This window comes from Hydra viridissima, unplaced genomic scaffold (genome assembly GCF_058129835.1).
Source record: "Hydra viridissima isolate aposymbiotic clone 2 unplaced genomic scaffold, HvirCarnegie_v1 scaffold_9, whole genome shotgun sequence".
NCBI classification, from domain to species: Eukaryota; Metazoa; Cnidaria; class Hydrozoa; order Anthoathecata; family Hydridae; genus Hydra; species Hydra viridissima.
The window spans coordinates 4,850,030-4,869,563 of NW_028324308.1; the positions used below are offsets into that span (position 1 = coordinate 4,850,030).

General features: G+C 31.5%; 3 protein-coding genes across 3 annotated transcripts; 1 reads left to right on the forward strand and 2 right to left on the reverse strand.

Annotated features, from left to right (window-relative positions):
• Nucleotides 1-5,661: 5,661 nt before the first annotated feature.
• Nucleotides 5,662-6,932, reverse strand: LOC149883677 (uncharacterized). The gene is made up of 2 exons (XM_090098618.1): nucleotides 6,589-6,932; nucleotides 5,662-6,322 (listed from the first exon to the last, which is right to left on the reverse strand). The coding sequence occupies exons 1-2, from the start codon at nucleotides 6,930-6,932 to the stop codon at nucleotides 5,662-5,664; spliced, it is 1,005 nt and encodes a 334-aa protein (XP_089954744.1).
• A 359-nt stretch (nucleotides 6,933-7,291) lies between these two features.
• Nucleotides 7,292-10,276, reverse strand: LOC149883678 (uncharacterized). Its single transcript, XM_090099120.1, has one exon. The coding sequence runs from the start codon at nucleotides 9,106-9,108 to the stop codon at nucleotides 8,476-8,478; it is 633 nt and encodes a 210-aa protein (XP_089955246.1). The 5' UTR covers nucleotides 9,109-10,276; the 3' UTR covers nucleotides 7,292-8,475.
• Nucleotides 10,277-15,113: 4,837 nt separating this feature from the next.
• LOC149883679 (uncharacterized) lies at nucleotides 15,114-19,534 on the forward strand. Its single transcript, XM_090098187.1, has 2 exons — nucleotides 15,114-15,255; nucleotides 17,051-19,534. The coding sequence occupies exon 2, from the start codon at nucleotides 17,152-17,154 to the stop codon at nucleotides 17,713-17,715; it is 564 nt and encodes a 187-aa protein (XP_089954313.1). The 5' UTR covers nucleotides 15,114-15,255; nucleotides 17,051-17,151; the 3' UTR covers nucleotides 17,716-19,534.

A 19,534-nucleotide genomic window follows, 5' to 3' on the forward strand; every position in this document is an offset into this window, starting at 1 on the left:
CCTTATACTTAGAATTGTTCTAAGACTTGTAATAAGACCTTCATGTGATTAATGTAGTGATTTATTCAAATAATGAACACCAAATCGACTGTGAAGAGTTTTTCTTCGGACCGTGTAAAGTCCTTTCTTGAGGTAGCTTAATATTTTCTTTTATCTTACTAATCTTCTCTTTACTCTTGGCATAGCATTTAGGTCCTGTTTTAAAACGTTCCTGATTGTATCCTCCGACACCTTCTGTTGCAATCCTATCTTCTACATGATCCGGAATGGATTTTGACTGATTTTTGACTAGATTTTTGATCTCTCACTGACAGCTTTTATAAGATGAGGGTTTCAAACTTTTTTCGCTTTTCCACTGCCAGACTTCCTGTCGGTACAACCAAATTTTTTGAAAGGATCAAAAATGCTGTAAACTGTGGGATTGAGGCCATTGAGGTAAAGCTAATTAACTCCTCTCTTTTTTTTTGGACGACCAGTGTGTTTAGCATTACCAATTAATCCTTCTTTCTGAATTTTTCAATCACTCTATTCACAGTTGACGAAGTTAAATGAATATTCTGACCATTTTTTGAACGAAATTTTCAAACTGTGGTCGCTAAATTGTCATATTTGATGATATGAAATATTAATTGAAATATTGATCAACAATGAAAACACGTTGTTCTTTCGTGTAACTCTCTATTTTTATTCACCCTAAACTGTCAACCTGTTTTTTTGTTTGTTTGTTTTTTTTTGTTGTTGCCTACGTTTTATAGTACAAATGGCGGAAAAATTCAAATCTTGCGTGAATTTTGTGACACCCTGTATAAAAAATGCATATAAATACATAAGAATTTCCAAACTCATGAGAGAACAAAACTATATTATAATTTGAAATTAAAACAAAGAACTGTTTTATAATTAGCATAGTATAAATTTGAAGAGCAACAGATATTATTTTTAACAAGATAAGTACAAATTGACCATTTTGCATGTTGGTCATTTCGTACTTGGACCCTATTTGCTGAATTCTCTGGGACATCTTGCAGATGCCTGAATCTGGCAAAGATAAATATTTTTAAATTGATTGTTGGTGAGGATAGAATTTTTTTTTTTAATTTTGTAACTAAAATATTTTATTCTAATTAAAAATATTAAAAAATCTTGTTTTTAACTAATTTACAAATTTGAAAATTATATTCAACTTAATAAACTAATAATAATAAACTAATAATAGCTTTATAAACTAGTTTTGATTTATTTAAATAGAATTGCCTTCCCATCTATAATTAGATTTTAAAAAAATATTTTTTAGTAATTATTAAATAATCTAAGTACGAAAATTTTAGAAATTAGTTTTGGACAGAAAGTTATTTCTCTCTTTTTATACCTAAATACTCTCCCACTCTATTGTCTGTGCCATTAATGAATCCAAATCATTTATTTATCATGATGCATGCATTACTTGTCTTAATTTCTTCGTTGTTAAAGTTTTTGGTTTAATATAAGTTTGTTCACTTTTTATTTACTGAAAATAATTATTTTGTATGAGTAAGTTCCTTAAAATAATTTTGTATGAGTAAGTTCCTTTCTTTGGCATAATCCTATTTCAAAAATGTTGATAAAAGAATAAAAACAAGTCAAGTTAATAAGTAAAATAGTGATACGTAAAACAAATAATAAAAAAAATGATTAGTAAAATTAATGCCTCTTTTGTACCTACTAATAAAAGAAACCATTATCATCCATTTTTCCGCCTATTTTTTTAAATTTCAAATCCTCTTCCCATTTTGCATAAGTAATTTCAAATTCCCTTGATAAACATTGATAAAAATATTTAAAACTTTGCAGAAATCAAGTATATTACTTTTTAGAGAGAGAGAGACGGCTAACATAGAATTGTTTCTCGAAGAAATGATAAATATGCAGCAAAATACGGACGGGGCTTTGAGCGATCTGGGTTTTTTTATTATCATGCAAAATTTTTATACAAGGTTTTGTTTGAATTTTAACACTAAACATAGAAATTTTATTTCTTACATTAAGTAATGTATCTACTTTTACGCTTTCTCCAATAACATTTTTTTTTTGTTAAACTGGTATTAGGTTTATTCGCAATAAAATACCAAATGTCGCCATCCACTGTTAAAAAGTTGCCAATATAACGATTTACACATATAGATTCGGAAATTACTTATCTCGATGGAAATATTGTCGCAAATAGTCAATCGGTTGGTTACTAGAAAAACAATAAAATTTCAATGGAAAGTTCATCGAAGTTCTTTAACAAATTTTTTATTAAATTGTAATAAATACTTATCAAGTCCAATTTATTTTATGACGCTGACTAATGGTCTTATATTGTAATATTTAGAGAAGTTTCTATAGAATCGTTTAATCGAGATAAGTGGCAATCGAGATTGGTGGCAATTGAGGTTGGTGGCAATCGAAGTTGATAGCAATTGAGGTTGGTGGCAATATAGGTTGGTGGCATTTTACTTCAATGACAAACCAAAAACGGTTGAGTGATAAAGGGAAGTCAGGTTTTAATATTTTAATTTTTATTGGTAACGCACAAAGGAAAGGTTGGGATAAAATGAGTTAGTAGAAATAAAAGGGTTTATCATGAAAAAATGAAGTTTCTTTTTCTTGCAACAATTCTGAAAGTGCTTTCTGAGTAGCTGATTAAATGCTAAAAAATCTGAAACAAACTTATTCATCTTTCACCTTACAAAATAATTTCCTACAATGCACCTATAAAATAATTTCATTATTACTTAACTGACCACTCCCCCCCCCCCTGGACAAAAAGTTTTAATCTTTCAAAAGTGTATATGAATTCCATGCAAATCTTAAAGAAGTTTTATAAGACTCCAAAAGTAATCTCAAAAGTCAATAGAAATTCTAAAGGACTTTTAATGAACTTTTTTTCCTGGACCATTTATCCGAACTAATACATTTTACTCAACCCCAATCTGTAGGGTATTAGGCTAATTCTTATTTATATTCTTTGTTTATGTTTAAAATATTCTGTTGTGAATTTTGAAATTACCTATTTGTGATCTTCATAAGATTTTTTCGATGCACTTTTCAATTTAGACTAAAAATTTGATATCTTCAAAATTTACAGTTACGCTGCTGGCTTCCGTTAACATGCTTCAATGTGCTGAAGCTTCATTCATAATTTTTCCCTTTCATGAACTTGCCATTTCAAATATGATGTAAACTGCCTTTACGAACACAACTCTGTAACATGAGTACTTTGTATTAACATATAAGCCATGCAAAGCTTAGACTGAGTACAAAAAAATAGAAAAGGATGTACGTAACTTAAACATATACAAATGAAGTAACACTTACCATGTAAATAAGCAGAAGCAACGAAAACTAAAAGTATTTCAGCAACAAAGAAAAAAAAAAAAGCCATATGATCAAAAAGAATTGTTGATAAGCGAGAACTTTAACAAGTGCATCGAAGCAACTTAACAAGAAGTATCTTAAAGTCTGAAAGTTACTTTATTGATTCTCTCTACTTTTTGTTTCAAAGCGTTTCTATTTTTTCTACTTTTAAAACAAGTAGAAGCCAAAATCCTTTACTTTTGATCTTTTTCACATAGAATCTTGCCTGAGTGCAATTATAGTTTTATGGAAACTATTTACTTTCCCATTGAAAATATAATAAAACGAAATTCAATGAAAGTTATGTCTGATCTAACAACGGAGTAACTTTAAACTCTAAGCCTAACAACAAATTTAAGGACGAATTTCATTAATTTTTGTCAATATTGTTCCTTTTGTTTTTTTAAAGTCCCTTTTTCCTTGATCCCCATCTCTTGCATTTACCACTCAATAGTAACGCCATTAAGGCCAACACTGATGTAGCACAAAATCCTGCCTTTTTTAAGATTAAAGCTAAGTTTCAGATAAGCTACTAGGTAAGATTAAGCTCAGCAAACAAAAAAAACGTCTTTTAGTCGTCTTAAAGACGCCTTTTCAAGATAGAAGATGTCTTAAAGGTGTCTTAAAAAGGTCTAGGTTATCCGTCGAAAAGACGTCTTACTCAAGATTGTTTAAAGACGTCTTACTGAAGACAGCCTAAAGATTTATTTAATTATATTTTAGGAAAACTGTGCAGTATTAATGGTATATTTAAGTCGCTACTACTGATTATAATGGATTGACAACATTAAAACCACCATTAAGCAAGTTAAAGTTCGTACTGTGTGTTTTAGAAACATTATTAAAGAAAAAAAAGAAAGCTATTTAAAAAAAAACGCAAATAATTTAAAAAAGTACTTGTAATACAGTTAGCTGGATTGTTACCAAGTATCTTTCTATTTAACAATTTATACAACATATAGTAATATAACAATATACGCAATTGTTGTGAATATTTCTTTGTTTTTAATTGACTAAGGAAGATCGACTCAACGCCTTTTTTGTAACTTGTTTATATATATTCCTATTAAGAAAACAGCGTTATTTATACTAAATCTGACATAGTTGACAATTATTCGTAACTAAAAATAAGATAATAATTACCAACTTCATACCATATATTAATTACTGTAAAAAGTACTTGACGTCATCGCGTGGTTTAATAAATGTTTGTGACACACTCCCCCAATTTGTAGAGAATATCTATAAATTCTCATCAAAATGTTCATTTCACCTAAGTAATTGTTTATCAGCGGGTCTTTCTGCAATCGTCGGATCCACCTTGCAGTACTTACAAATGTTTTAGCATCGTCGCTTATTATTAGTGCAGGTGTGCCCCTTCTTTCAATCATTTCTTTAATATTTCGACAAAAATCTTCATTTTCCATTGTTTTTATTAGATCCAAATGGATTGCTCTTGAAGTTACTCAAGTATAAAGTACAATGTATGATTTTTTATAACACTCTTTGCTTACTTTATATTCGAATTGGCCGGCGAAATCCAAAACAATAGTTTCAAAGGGGTATTTGCTTTTAGTTCGAAACTTTGGCAAATCAGCTGTTAATGGAGCTTGTAATGGTTTGCACCTGAATCTTTTACACCAATTGCGATCGTATATAATTGTTTTGACTAGGCTACGTAAGGTATCTGTCCAATAATGCTCACGAAACTTGGACATTGTCAGACCAACTATCCCATAGTGAGTCTGAGCATGTGCTCTTTGAATAACCAAGTTTGATGCTTGCGAGGTAAAAATATTGGGTGCTCACCTTGTATACGACCCATGCAAACTAAAAGCCCGTCGTGATTTCTATGTAATCGTAATCTTTCTAAAGTTTCTTTATATTGTTCGGATTTTTCAAATTCGTATTGAGCAATTTTGATCAGCTTCTGCATTGCGTTGTTCCTTTCAGTAGCTGATAGCACACCTCGACATTTTCTTTTACTTTTGAGATTGATAATGATTCTTAAGATCCATGCCACTATTCTTATAACTTTTGGTAGTTGATACTTGTTCATGAGTTCATCAAAGTAGTTAAACCTCTCTGCTGTGGCAAGGTTATGCATTTTTGTTGGATTAACTTCTTTTATTAATTCATCCATATGTGTATGAGCTATATTGGATGGCCACTCATTTTTTTTGGTAAGCCGTTGAACCATGGTTGTGGAATCTTTCCATTTTTAATTCCTCTACTTCCAATATCAGCTGGGTTCTGATTGGTTGGACAGTGATGCCAGATAATTCAACTTCGTTTATTGATTTCTTTGACATGATTTGATACAAACTGCTTCCATTTACGATTGTCATTAAGGATCCAATGCAGTGCTACTGAACAATCAAGCCAGCCGTATATTTCCATAACTGGGTGTCCATCAAGTGCCAATTTAACGTTTGTAAGAGCATTAGCTACCATGTGTCCAGAAATCAATTCAAGTCTGGGAATAGAACAACCTCGTTTTGATATGCGTGATTTGGCTGTAAACAATCCTTGAGTTACTTTGTTTCCTTGATGTACTACTACGTATATTGCACTGCAGCAGCCATCTTTCCTTGCATCACCAAATCCATGGATTTCAATCTTTTTTATTATATGATTCAAAACAGTTATACTTCTTGGTATTGGTGTAAGGTCTGGTAACGTATATTTCCAAAGCATCCATTCTTTTGTTAAGTCAGGTGAAATTTTTTTGTCCCAAGCAAACTTTAAATCACAAATTTGTCGATATATAAGTTTTGCTGTTAGTGTTATTGGGGAGATCACACCAAATGGATCAAAAACTCTAGCCAAACTTTCTAAAATTCCTCTTTTGGTTGTGATGTTTGTTTGTCGAGTTGGTCTGCAATCCACTAATAAAGTGTTATCATTTTTGTTCCACAACAAACCAAGAATTTTTGAATAACGTCTATTTTGTTCATTGATGGTAATTTTATGATTGTTCTCCTTTGAATCATTGGTTTCCAATGCAGGAAAATTCGAGTGCCATTTGTGAAGCTGGAATCCTCCCATTTCGAACAAATGAATTGCTGTTTGTTTCAATTTTTCGACACATTCCAGGTCAACTCCCCCAGTGATTATATCATCAACATATATGCCCTTGTTGATTATCTGAATTTCATTCTTTTTATGCGGATAATGTTTTTCAAATGTCAATAAATGTTGCTTAATTACTCCCCAAGAATATTGGGACTAGATGCACAGCCAAACGGGATTCGAGTAAATCTTGGAGTTATTACTTCTTTACTTTTTAAGTCCGATATCCAATAGAAACGGAAAACATCACGATCTTTAGTATCAACTCTTATTTGTACAAACGCTTGTTTAATGTCTCCAGTAAGACAAACAGGTTGCAATCTGTTTTGTAAAATAATATTGAGTAGTAAGGGTTGTAATGGAGGACCAATATGTAAACAGTCGTTAAGTGAGGGTGATCCGTACTCTTTAGCTGATGCGTCAAAAACAAACCTTAGCTTGGTTGTTTTGGAGTCCTCTTTTATTACTGCTCGATGAGGCATGTAGAATATTCTCTTGCTAGTTGCTTTGCTTGGTGCATACTCAATTAGCCCATCCTTGATTTTTTCTTAAATAATAGCGTTATACTTTATGAGACCATTTGGTTTCTTTTCCAGTTTTCTAAGTATACTATGCAACTTTGAGATACTCCCATCTGAATAAGATGCTAGTTTTTTATGTTCTACTTTCCATGGTAATCTAGTGTGATAAGAACCAGTCGAGTCTTGTTGTAGCTGTTCTTTAAATTCTTCATATACTTCATTTTGATTCCCTTCGCTTTGATCTTCTAGACCAAGAACATCCAAGCTATATAGTTCTTTGTAACAGTCGTTGGTTGACTTTGTAAAATATAAACAGTCCGAGGTGCTTTGTCCTGGTCCCATAACCTTCCATCCAAATATTGTTTTTTCTGCAATAGCTTCTCCATCATTTCCAGTCCTGAAACCTTTCAACTTTATTCTTGCAATATCACCAGCATCAATTATAAGATGAATTTTATGATCATCGCAGTCATCTTCAAATGCAATCCCTCTAAGTGTTTGAATTTCTTTTTTTGGACTGATATCCTCGGATTTTGTAGCACTGTAGGCACTTTCCTTTCTAGCTTGTAGAGTTTAATATCAAGGCTGTTGCGTCCGTTTATTGAATATAGAGTTGTGTAGAACAACAGAAGGTTCTGATGTACTGATCCAGTCATTGTTTCAATATTTTTCAATTCCCAATTATTTGGCTCTAACTTTAGGTACTTGATTAGCGTAGATGAAGCATAAGAACTACCAGCTCCCGCATCCAAGAGTGCTCTTACTTTATATTTGCTAACGTTCACAACAACTGTGGGATGAATAGTTTGCCCTTCGTATCCAGCCATAAGGATACCCTTTTTTGATTCGTCTTTATTAACCCCAGTGCATATAGATAAATGCTGTCTTCCTTGACAATAGTAGCAAGAACGTTTACTACGACAGTTGGATACTGAGTGGTTTGTTGACGTGCAGTTGAAGCAGCGATGGTTTTCCTTAAGATATTGTTTCCTTTGCTGTGTTGAATGAAGTTTCGTACATTCGTGACTACGATGATTTTGCGAACTGCAGTAGACACAGCCAATTTTTTTAGTTTCGTTACGTTGGAAGTGTTTTTTTTCATTTGATTTTTGTGCTCCCAATTATTGTGGGGTTTTAAATTTTCTTTTCTGATATTATTTCTTGTTCGTCCGATAGATGATTCTGGGTTTCGTAAGGTATATTCACGTAGAGCTTCAATTAGCTGTTCAAAGCCCCATTCTCGCCATTTTGGATCTGTTCGAGTAATATCAGCTTTAACAGGGCCCAGTTTATCGAGAATTTCACGTAACAGTATTTCTGCTGTTTCCAATTTGTATAAAGTTTTCAACGAGTTTATGCTTACATTTAATTTTCTGTAAAAATTATGTATTTGATCCACGTCGGTATTTTTTATTTAGGGAAGATCCATGATATCACGACCATGCTGGCATATAATTTTAGAAGTGATTTCATATTTTTGATTTAGAATCATTTTCGTTTCTTCTTAACCATTTGCATTAAAAGGGAGTCCAGCAATTTCCTCTTTTGGCGTGTTTAATACTAGTTCACGTATATATGATAATTTAGTTATTGGAGGATAGCTTCTGTTGTCAATTTCTGTGCTGAATTGTTCCCAGAACCGCACCCAATCCAAAATAGTCCCATCAAATTTTGAAATTTGTAGCCTGGGAAGTTTTGCTTTACAATCATTTGTGTGTGCACTGTACATGCTTTGAGCTGTTTCTTGTTTTTGTTCATTTAGTTCTTCTTTTACACGAGCAATTTCTTTGTGCATTTTCTTCTTTTTCGTAATTTCTCTTTCTACACGGTATTCTTCCAGCGAGGTCAGAAGTTCGCTTTGCTGTTTAACTAAGTTGTTCTGTTGTTCGTACCAGTTGTCGATTTCTTGATTGTCGGCGTTTTCTTCGTCTCTTTTTAATTCTTCTATGTTTTGGATTAAGTTAAAAGTCTCTGACAGTTTTGCTTTGATGGTTGGTTCTAATCTATCTAGTGTGTGTATATCGTTATTGTTCAATGATATGCGTACTTCCAGACCAAGTCGCTCAACTTTTGTTAATGTTAGTTCCAATTTCCTTGGTAGTGTAGCAATTGGATCTTCGCGCTGCTTCGGAGGCATTTTAAATTCTATTGTAATCTTTGATTCCTTACGTCAGTTGATAGCTTGAAGAGTGTTCAGTAGATTCCAGTTGTCCTGGCAGGGTCACCACTTTGTGCTGTGAATATTTCTTTGTTTTTAACTGACTAAGGAAGATCGACTCAACGCCTTCTTTGTAACTTGTTTATATATATTCTTATTAAGAAAACAGCGTTATTTATACTAAATGTGACATAGTTGACAATTAGGGGAAAACCTCAATGAATCGGACAGTTTTTGCAAAATGCTTTTTAAACGTAGATAAAATTGTTTAATATATATATTTAAATATGTTTGATAACCACAGACTCTTGCTCAATGATATAGTAAAACAAAAAAATTGGATTTGCATTTGGCCATTGGAAAAAAGAGAGTTTTATTGGAGCATGACATTTGTCCCATTCATTAAGTATGTCTCATTGAATGGGACAAACATAAAAGAATTAAAAATAAGCGTATTTAATTCAATCATTTTTCAAATTAGTTTATTAATTGTAAATGTAGTTAAATATATAGATACATACATAAAGACAACACAAAAAATATTTTTAACTTTAAACATTTTAACTTTAAATACATTTCAATCAAAGCAGAACTTTCTCATATTAGAATATTTTATTTAGTTATTTTTAAGTAAAATATTGCAGTTTAAAAGTGTGTAAATAATACCCATTACCCATGGGGATAAAAGTAAGGGACTGCAGCATCCCTCTGCTGAGCTGTAAATAATACTTTATTAAATTCATTCAATAGGTAGTACTTTGACCCATTCAATATGCGCATCACTTAATCCAAAAATGATTAGCCACACCAAAAACACCATTAATTAAGCTTGAATGTTTTACTCACTGTAGTACTAGAGACTGCTATCTATTTAAGCATGGAATTTTATTTTCCATAACTTCAAAAATTGCTGCAAAATCAGAAAAAAAAAACATTTTTAAAAATTACATTCGAAAACACAAATTTTACATTCGAAAACACAGTAACATCAATTGACATTACGGTCATAGAGCAATAGGATGGATGAGTCGGTCAGTTGAGTTCTTGTTTCTATCACTCTTTGTTACAGGAATTTGAATATCCTTACATCGATGCTTCTATAAGAATCTGAGTTTGTCCCATTCAATAATCGTCCCATTCATTAAGGTTCTCCCCTATTCGTAACTAAAAATAAGATAATAATTACCAACTTCATACCATATATTAATTACTGTAAAAATACTTGACGTCATCGCGTGGTTTAATAAATGTTTATGACACAATAAAAAATTTTTCTTTTTAGTTTTAGTTCATTTTTACAATACTGTCCAGTTTGCTGTTTAATTTCAACATTTGAAACCTTTTCAAATCTTCTTTTTACGATTTCTGAAAATCAAATAAAGCATCATGTAGGAAATATTTATCAAATATATTGGAAATAAATTTAACTTAACAGATTTTTAACAAAATTAAAAGTTGAATAATTTAAACTTATTTTAGATTACCTTCTATTAAGCCATACAGTTTAGTTGATAATAAACCAATCTTTCCATCAGAACCTTTTAAGTTGACTGTGTCAACAGGTTATTTGTAAATAATCTAAAAAGCATATCGAATAAATAATAAAATTTATGAAAAATATTACACAATTTATAATTATTGATTTCCATAATTACTATACATAAAAAATATATTTACCACAAATACGAAAAATGATTGCTATACAAAATATAATAAAAAAACCTATTCATGACCAATCTTGTCAGTTATTTAAAATTTTCTGCACCTAAATAACTGAGCTGTTTAACCTAAATGAAAGTTTGGCAAAATAATTATACAAAAATAACTATTTTCACTTTTAATTTATATGGATTATAAAGTTTTATATATGGATAAAGATTTATCAAATCAAGTCGAACACAATCATCTTTTAAACTTTTGATAAAATCATCATACTCTGCAATAGTGTCTAGCTTCCTGATGCAAAATTACTATGGGGTTGTTTGTTTAAAGCTAAAATGAGCTCCTGGTTTTCAAGAATCTTTGAAACCATCTTGAACATCATGTGCTGGTATTCTAAATCATATGAAGTAAGTGAAAAAAGTAATATATAGAATGCAAAACATTTATTAATACATTTTCAAAATTATCTACAACTATTATTCTTATACCTAAAAAAAATCCAAATGTGAGTACAAACATTCTTCACAACTTATGGACAACCCTAAGGTGATACCTAAAGTCAAACTTAAACTCTTGAAGAATAGGTCTAGCAATGTTGGAAAAATCGTGAAAACTAAAATGAATACCCAACCTATAAACAAGTTCGCAGCTAAAAGAAAAACAACAAAGAGGAAGTGTCGCAGACAAATTTCTTTTGAAGAATCAACTTCTGAGGAAGATATTGATGAAACTAAACTATGTGATGATGACGAGCTTGACGAAGCAATTAAATTATTTTCAAAGGACTCTGAGATGTGTCTACTTTGTGGTGAATATGGAAAAAAAACTGAACTCTGGTATCGTTGTGTCTATTGTGGAAAATGGGCGCATGCAAATTGTAACGGCTATGATTCCCCTGAAAACTATATTTGTGACTTTTGCCCTACTCATTAATCTTCCATTTGAAAAAGATTTTTTTTGTATCTTAAAGAGTTAACCTGTCTTACTTTGTTATTATCAATTATATACTACGTTCATTTACTCTATGTAACAATAAAATATGTTTTGGTAAAATAATTGTCTTATTAACAACTAATGTCGGTATTACCCCAAAGTGGTGTCGCAATTACCCCGGTGACTGGGGAAATACCGACACTGTGTTTAAATCATGAAAAACATTCATGTAACATTTGTAATGTATGTAATTTTAAAACATTACATATCAATTTGATGCAGAAAGTTAGGACAAATCTTTAGATACTTTCACCAAAATCGTAACTAACCTAGAAAAAATTATAAAAATCAAATTGTATTAAGATGTCGGCATTCCCCCGGTCTACCCTAAATGTAGCGTTAATAATTCTCAAGTAAAAACTGTAAGTTTTGCATAATTTTTAAAAATATTACCTTAATAATTTAAAAAACATTTCTTATTGTTTCTTTCAAGTAATATATAAAAAAAAAGTAGAGATTTAAAAGTTGAAAATCCATAGCTTCTTTGTTTTTTCATATATTCCGAATAGATATTGTAAATCAACAGATTTTTTTATAATTTAAAATGTGATGTTTATTTTCATGTTACTTTAGGCGATAAGGCAATACAAATGTTAGTGTTATTTTATTGCAAGTATAACAGTTATTTCATTTTTGTGGAGCTGTAAATTAAAAGAGAACTGTTTTTACTACACAAAGTATCACCCTGTTTGCAAAAAGTGTTTTGGGATGTTAAATGGGCCAGTTCTAGTCTTAAAAATTGATTCTGTGATAAAGAAAGTTTGCGCAATAATCAATATATTGGGTTGTCCAATAAATTCGTGCCTTCTTTTATTTATATGAAAAATTTTGTTAAAACAACTGATTTGCATTCGGAGTAGTATAACATTTTTTAGCTTTTATTTTATTTTCTCATGTTTTTTGGAGCTCTGATATTTCTTTTTATTAAAAACCTCTTTTATAAATTCATATTTATGGAACTTTAATAGAAATAAATCAAGACCTCTGACACCTTATTTTTTTTGAGTATAATCGTAATCCAGCATTACCTGGTCCTACTCAAAAGAGAAGGCTTCATAATTGAAAGAACAGCTCGTAAATGGTTCAATCGATTCAAAATTGATTAATTTGAGCTAAGCGATTTTCCTCGGTCTGGGCGCTCTGTGGAATTTGACAAGGAATGTTTGGAAACCCTTCTTCAAGAAGAAAATCGTCAAATAACTCGAAAACTGGCTGAAGAACTCGTCTGTGCCCCAGACAGTGCTCAATTATCTTGATTAATTGTGAAAAGTCCAAAAATTAAGTGTTTGAGTCCTTCGCCAACTAAGCCGAAACAACTAAAATTAGTGAGTTGTTGCTTATTTGCTTGCCAGACATTACTTTCCCTCCCAACAAAATTGGCCATTTTTATCTCTAATTGTTACCGGAAATAAAAAATGGTGCCTTTATATTAACATGAAAAAGAATGGGTGAACAAAAATGACTTGGCGACACCGCGTGTTAAGAAAGATCCACATTCATGTAAATTTGTGCTTTGTATATGGTGGGGAACTGAGAGTATCGTTTATTGGAAATTGATTGATAGAAAACAAAAGTTCATTACGCCTATCAGCAGAAATTTCGGACAACCAGTTGTATCTAATAAAAATGACCAAATCATCTTTATAAACTGATCCTGCAACATGACAACCCCAGACCTTTTTGGAAAACCGAATGTTTAACAGGAGTCCATAACAGAAAGAGATATTGCAGTTTTAGAAAATAAAAAGGAGCTGATACTTTCGAGAGACTACAAAAGTCGTTGAAACTCGATGCTACGTACGATTGAGAGGTTTATGCTGCTATATAGTGCAATATCTAAGGCGCTTGTAGATCTGTCAGGCAAATGAAATGTAAATGAAGCAGAATAAGAACATTTGGAAGATCTTAAATGTTCTCAATTACCCATAAAGTTGGCAATTGAAACCCTGTACACAGAAGATATAACTCTTCTTACCGCTGATTCTATTTTTCGTTTTGTTTTGTCGGATGGTTCAAGAAGCATATGAAGTTTTACAGAAAAAGTTTCTAAACGAAGACTGTGCAGTTTTAGCGATGATAAGAACAGTAGATGATTGTTGTCTCATTTTTCAGATAAACGCAGAAAAAGATTTAGAAGCTGTATATGATCATGTTCCCCTTGATGATGATGATGAGAAAATGCCAACAACTAAGACGCTCTCTGAAAAGCTTAGTAGTTTGGTTAAGAGTTCAACATCTAAGAGAAGCAGAAACTTGAAGCTTTTTTGGCTATAGAAAAAGGGTTTAATCTTTATGAAACGACAAGAAAACGTTCTTTAAATATGAGTTTATTGTACAATCCTTTATTATGTAATAAACCTACTTCTGTAAAAACAGAGAGAGCTTTTTCAGCAGTAGGTTGGTTTATTACTATGTTGCGTTGTAGACTGAGTGATAAGTCATTCGATTCTTTGTGTAATTTGAGAAGTAATTGTTGTAAGAATGCAAAATAATAAGCATTTTTGCTTTTGTTTTACCCTACAGTGCTTGCCTACTCATGAGACACTCAAAATGTTTAAAAATAATGCAAGCTGCATTAACCAAAAATGTTGTTTAATAATTACCAGTTTTAAACCGGTTTCCTAGTTTTAAGGTTTCCCGATTTTTTATTTGATCTTGTTTGGTTCAATAACTTACTGCACAATGCACTTTAAAGTTTAAGCTTACCAATAAATAAAATACAACAGAAATTAACAAGAGACCAAAACAAGTACACCCCCTTCAAAGAGCAGTTTTTCTTATTATCATTCAAAGCTCAAAATTTTGACGATCGAACAAGGAAATGGTTTCGTTTGGTTTTTTTGAAAGGGTTTTTTTTAGAAAAAAGAATGGTTTTTTTTTAAATAAACAGATCAGTATTGCTCTAAAACTAAGAAAAATCAAAAGTAACTACTTATTATTTGGCTAACATATATTTAAAATTTCTGAAGATGGGTTTTAAATTTTCAATACTGTTACTTTAAGTATTTACATGTTTCCTATCACGTCAGAAGCTTTAAGAGCACACAAAGCACCATTTTATTGACGCTTGCAAGTTTGTATCACACGTGACATATGGTCAGAAAAAGACCCTCTTTCAACAAAAAAAATTCCTTCTCTGTTTTAAGTCTGTTTAGAAAAAGCAACCCGCGGCCGCATGATTTATCGTTATAGAAGAAAATTGAGTTAGAAAATTTCGTGACAATCGTAAAGCCATGACAACCGATGTATTAGCGCAACTACTATAGAGGATTAGAGATTTGATTAACTTTATTGTTCAGAAAAGTACACTCTAAATTAGTTTCGCTTTACCTGCGTGTGGAGCTTATGCTCATGGCTTTTTTTTCCATAAAATCAGGGCTCATTTCAAAGAAAATTCTGTTGGATAATCCCTAGAAGAAAAAAGAATTTAGAGAGTTGAAGAAAGAGTATCAACTCATTAAAAAGCTGCTCGTATGTATTGAGTGATTGTTTTATTCTTTTAACTTTTGATATTGATAAAGAAAGTTTTTTTCTTGATCGCTGTTCACACTGTTAATATAGTTTACACTTCTATTCTAAATTATAGTTTACATTTAATTTTCTAATTTAAAGAGAGCTTCAGTTATTAGATTTACTTAAAACACTTGTAACAATTATAACATTTATGAGCGAAATATAAAAAAGTTGCAACTTCATTTCGTATTTACGTCGGATATTCACAGTTTCTTGATTCAAACAAGTTTTTGATGAAATTTTTGAGACATTTTTTACAAACTTAATATCTAATATACCTCCTTGTTAACACACCATCTTCACAGGCAGGGGGGGAGGGTGAAAGGAGGAACAACAGTAAAAGTCTTTTTTACTCTTAAAAGCTTGAGCCATGAAGTTTAAGATGTTCGATATGACCATAATGAATATATTGACCTGTGATCACAATGAATATATTGGCCTGTGATCACAATGAATATATTGGCCTGTGATCATATATTTGACGTTGACTTTTTGATTTTTTGCTTTGTTCTTCAATCAAGATAAATAAGTCAATTTTTTTATAATTTTGAAGATCTCAATCATTTTGAAGATGTTCATATTTAGATATTCTCTTTTAATAATAAAGTTTTTATGTGAAAAAGTATGTCTCTATGAAAAGCGAAAGTGGTATGGGGTACTAAAAGTAATGTGGCGTGAAAAATTTTTGATTGGAGTTATTTTAAAATTATAAAAAATTTTTGATAGGATTTAAATAAAATATATTCAATATTTTTGTTATTCCAAGAATAGAAAAAAAAAATTAATTGTGTAGAACAACTTTCTAGTCCTGTAAAACTTTTCGTGCTAGCTTTTCTGATTTCAATCGAACATTTTCGGATCTCGATCGCTAATGTAACTGGAAAAACGCTGATGTAGCTAAACGCTCATACTTATATTTACTAAAACAACTATTTACTATCGAGTTTCGTTGATGTTAAAATAAGATTTGTTAAAATTTGTTGTTTAAGTGATGATAAACTTATGATATTGTAAAATAAACGCGTTTTATTTGATAATATCTTAGCTTCATCATCACTAAAGTAACGAAAGTTTATTCTAACCCCAATTTGACTCGCTTGAGTTGCTTCAATTAGATTTATTGGCTCATTAAGTTAATGGTATACGTGATTATCCATTTTCATTAACACTAAAAAATTTGTTAATGGTTGAACAAGATTGGCGAAACGCGTGTGAAGAGAAAAATCAAATTCCTTTCAATACCCTTTTAAACTTCCTAATCCTAAGTGTTTTTATAGAAGTATTGTTTAAAGAACCTACAAGTTACATGAATTATCTTTTCGAAAACACGAATTCAGTAACAACTTAGAAGCTTTTGTCAATAAAAATGAATACTCTAAAAAATAATAAAAAAGTGACTGTTCCGTGCATTATTAGTGTATTATTCCGTATTTTAACTGATCAAAATTTAACAATTAGAATTTAAGCCAAATTTCGAGTTTGATGTAAACTTCATAAATGAAAAGTAACTTCACATTTTGCAAGCATTATCAACTTTGTTATTCGAATCAATCCAAAAGAGGTTTTGGTGGAAACCACCCCTACTTTTTTATCACAATCATTGTTCTCATAATGCACTTATTGTAATTTATAAACTTTCATTTATTAGTATAAGCTCATATTTAAAATTTATTGTTTCACTTTGAACTCATGTAAAAATATATTCGTACTTACACTTACTTGCACTTATTTTTACATCCTATCTTTTCTTTAGAATCCCCTCTATAAACTTTGTGTCCGTATTGCCAAAAATTACTATATCAGAAACTTATACCGATTAGTGAATATCGTTTAACAGCGACTTTTATTGTTGTAATGCATGTCATATTAAATGTTTGTATTGCCTTTGGTGTTGTCTGCCAAATTGTTACTTTGACTACAATTGCTGTCGTGTTTACTGAAAAAGAACAGGATAAAAAAACAGATTTTAACCAACAAATTACAGAGTCAATCATCAATAAAATACAACTTCCGAATGGTTCTTACTCAGTCGATCTCTCTAATCTTAAAGAAGCTTCAAAAAAATGGACGCCTCTTATAGCAAACAACTCTGTGCTAAAATTACTTGGAATAAATCCCGATCCAACAAACGACGTTCTTGTAAGCAGCCGTAAAACCTTCCTCTTTGTCATACTGTCTTCGCTAGGTTCTATAACGGGTATTGGTATTCAATTCGGTAGTTCCACAGATCTGCATGTTGTTCCATTATCTTTAACTTCAACCGGACAAGGGTTTTTAAAGAGAGGCACTTTGAATGATGGCAGTGAGCTTTATCAAATACCAGTAGTGGCTCCAAAATCAATGTGTTCGTCTTGGATCTCAATGTGCCGAAATCTTTTGGAAGTCATATGCAGTAGGCGGTCAATTAGTATCACCTAGTTCAAGTGCCTCAAGTCTTTCTGCTGCATGCGGTTCTCAGTGTCTTGATTCCCAAGCAGCATCTTGTGGACAGTCATGCGAAACGTGTGGGAGTGGAAAAGTAGAAGGTGCTAATACTCCTAGAACAGTACGCTTTAATCTTGGGAGAAAGGTAGGTATATTCAAACTTAATTATCAAACCTTCACTGTCCCCGACCGCATTATTGTGTTTCAAGACGAAGAACAGATATTTGATACTGGCTGTGTAGGTACAGGAAGAGAAACTACTGCAAGTATCAATTTTAATGTCAATAGTAACGAAATTCGAATAGACGTGGAACCAAATTGTGACGGTACAACCGCAAAACAATGGTTTTTTGAAGTCAAATGTACTCTTGCTTGTAATTCTGCTAATGGTATTTGTCCCAACTAATGCTAAAGGTATTAACTATGTCAACCGTGTTTGTAAAACTCTACCAAAATGACTCACATTACTCACACTTAAGATTAGAAAAACATTTAATAAAGAAATAAAGGATAATGAAATCGAATTTCTCAGACTTTTTTTATTCAAAGTTCTTTTTTTATGTCAAGTTTTTGAAACTTTATCAATAAATCAAAGCTTCTGAAACTGTAAATCTCTCACTGTTAGTGTTTGTCAATGACTATTACTTTATTTAAAAGTTTTGTTCCGATTGGAACTCTTTAATTCAGAAAAAATCCTGTGCCTAAAAAATATTCATAGCCTTAGCGTAAATACTATGAAACAAATTATGTGAATATTAAGTTTAAAAAAACTCAGGGAAATCTTTTTAGTTTGAAGTTGTGTAATCCTCGTGCTCCTATGTGGTAACGCTAGTCAAATCAGTTTTTCTTTGAAGGTTTGAACTGAGAACATGAAGTTATGCGCTGAAGAAAACTTTATTGCAATAAATATTAAGTTTGAAAGACGTATCGCAATAGACATTGAGACCGTTAGAAGAATTGCTATTTTAAAAGCCTTGGGTATGAGTTGTAAGTTAATGCACAATTAATTTAGCTCCTGCAGTGTCCAAAGCTGTGCGTATCAGTATTCTAAAAACCCATCAATATACTCATACTGAGTATCACATTTTGAGGGAATATCCATGTTGAGTTGATTACCAATCTATAGATATACCCACGAAGAAGATTCACTATAGCTTTACTATAGATTTACGTACTCCATATCTCTGTAGTAATAGTAATGAGGTTTGAGGTTAAACATTTAGCACTCTGAGAGATTTGCATTAGTTTGCCTCTCGTCGAGTAGGCAAATTAATGCAAATTGTCGGTCCATTACACTAGCTCGGTAGAATATTTATTATTGTTTTATACTAGCCGAATCGCTCTATAGAAGAGGCAGCAAGAGAGTTTATATCATTAAGCTATCATCATAACTTTACCAACCTAACTATAGTGGATTAAAGACTCAACCATTCTTGCTATCAATGTCTTAGCTTCATCCTCACGCAAGGTCACCGGTTTCACTAACCAGCCCCAATTGAATCTGGTTTAACACAAGAAAAATGGTTCCATGTTCAAACTATCCAGAGCAATAATTTACTTTAAAACTGGTTGAGGAATTCTCAACAATGCTTAATGCTAAGCAAGCAGTCGTAATAAATACTGTAATCTTACAGATTTAAATTCATCAATAAAAATTGAAAAAATTTCAGCATCGAACCATCTGGTCGAAACCATCATTGCGTATTTCTGTGACGTTTTTGATTGGTTACAAATCCTGAAAATTATGACTGGTTTTTAACTAAAAGCAAATTTTACTTTTAGGTTTTATTGCCAAACACTGGACCTTCAAAAC

Coding starts and splice junctions, on each gene's coding strand:
- LOC149883677 (XM_090098618.1), bottom strand. CDS start 6,932: ATGCCTCATCGAGCAGTAATAAAAGAGGACTCCAAAACAACCAAGCTA. Junction 6,323..6,588: donor AGTCCCAATATTCTTGGGGA/GTAATTAAGCAA, acceptor TGAACAAAATAG/ACGTTATTCAAAAATTCTTG.
- LOC149883678 (XM_090099120.1), bottom strand. CDS start 9,108: ATGCCTCCGAAGCAGCGCGAAGATCCAATTGCTACACTACCAAGGAAA.
- LOC149883679 (XM_090098187.1), top strand. CDS start 17,152: ATGCATGTCATATTAAATGTTTGTATTGCCTTTGGTGTTGTCTGCCAA.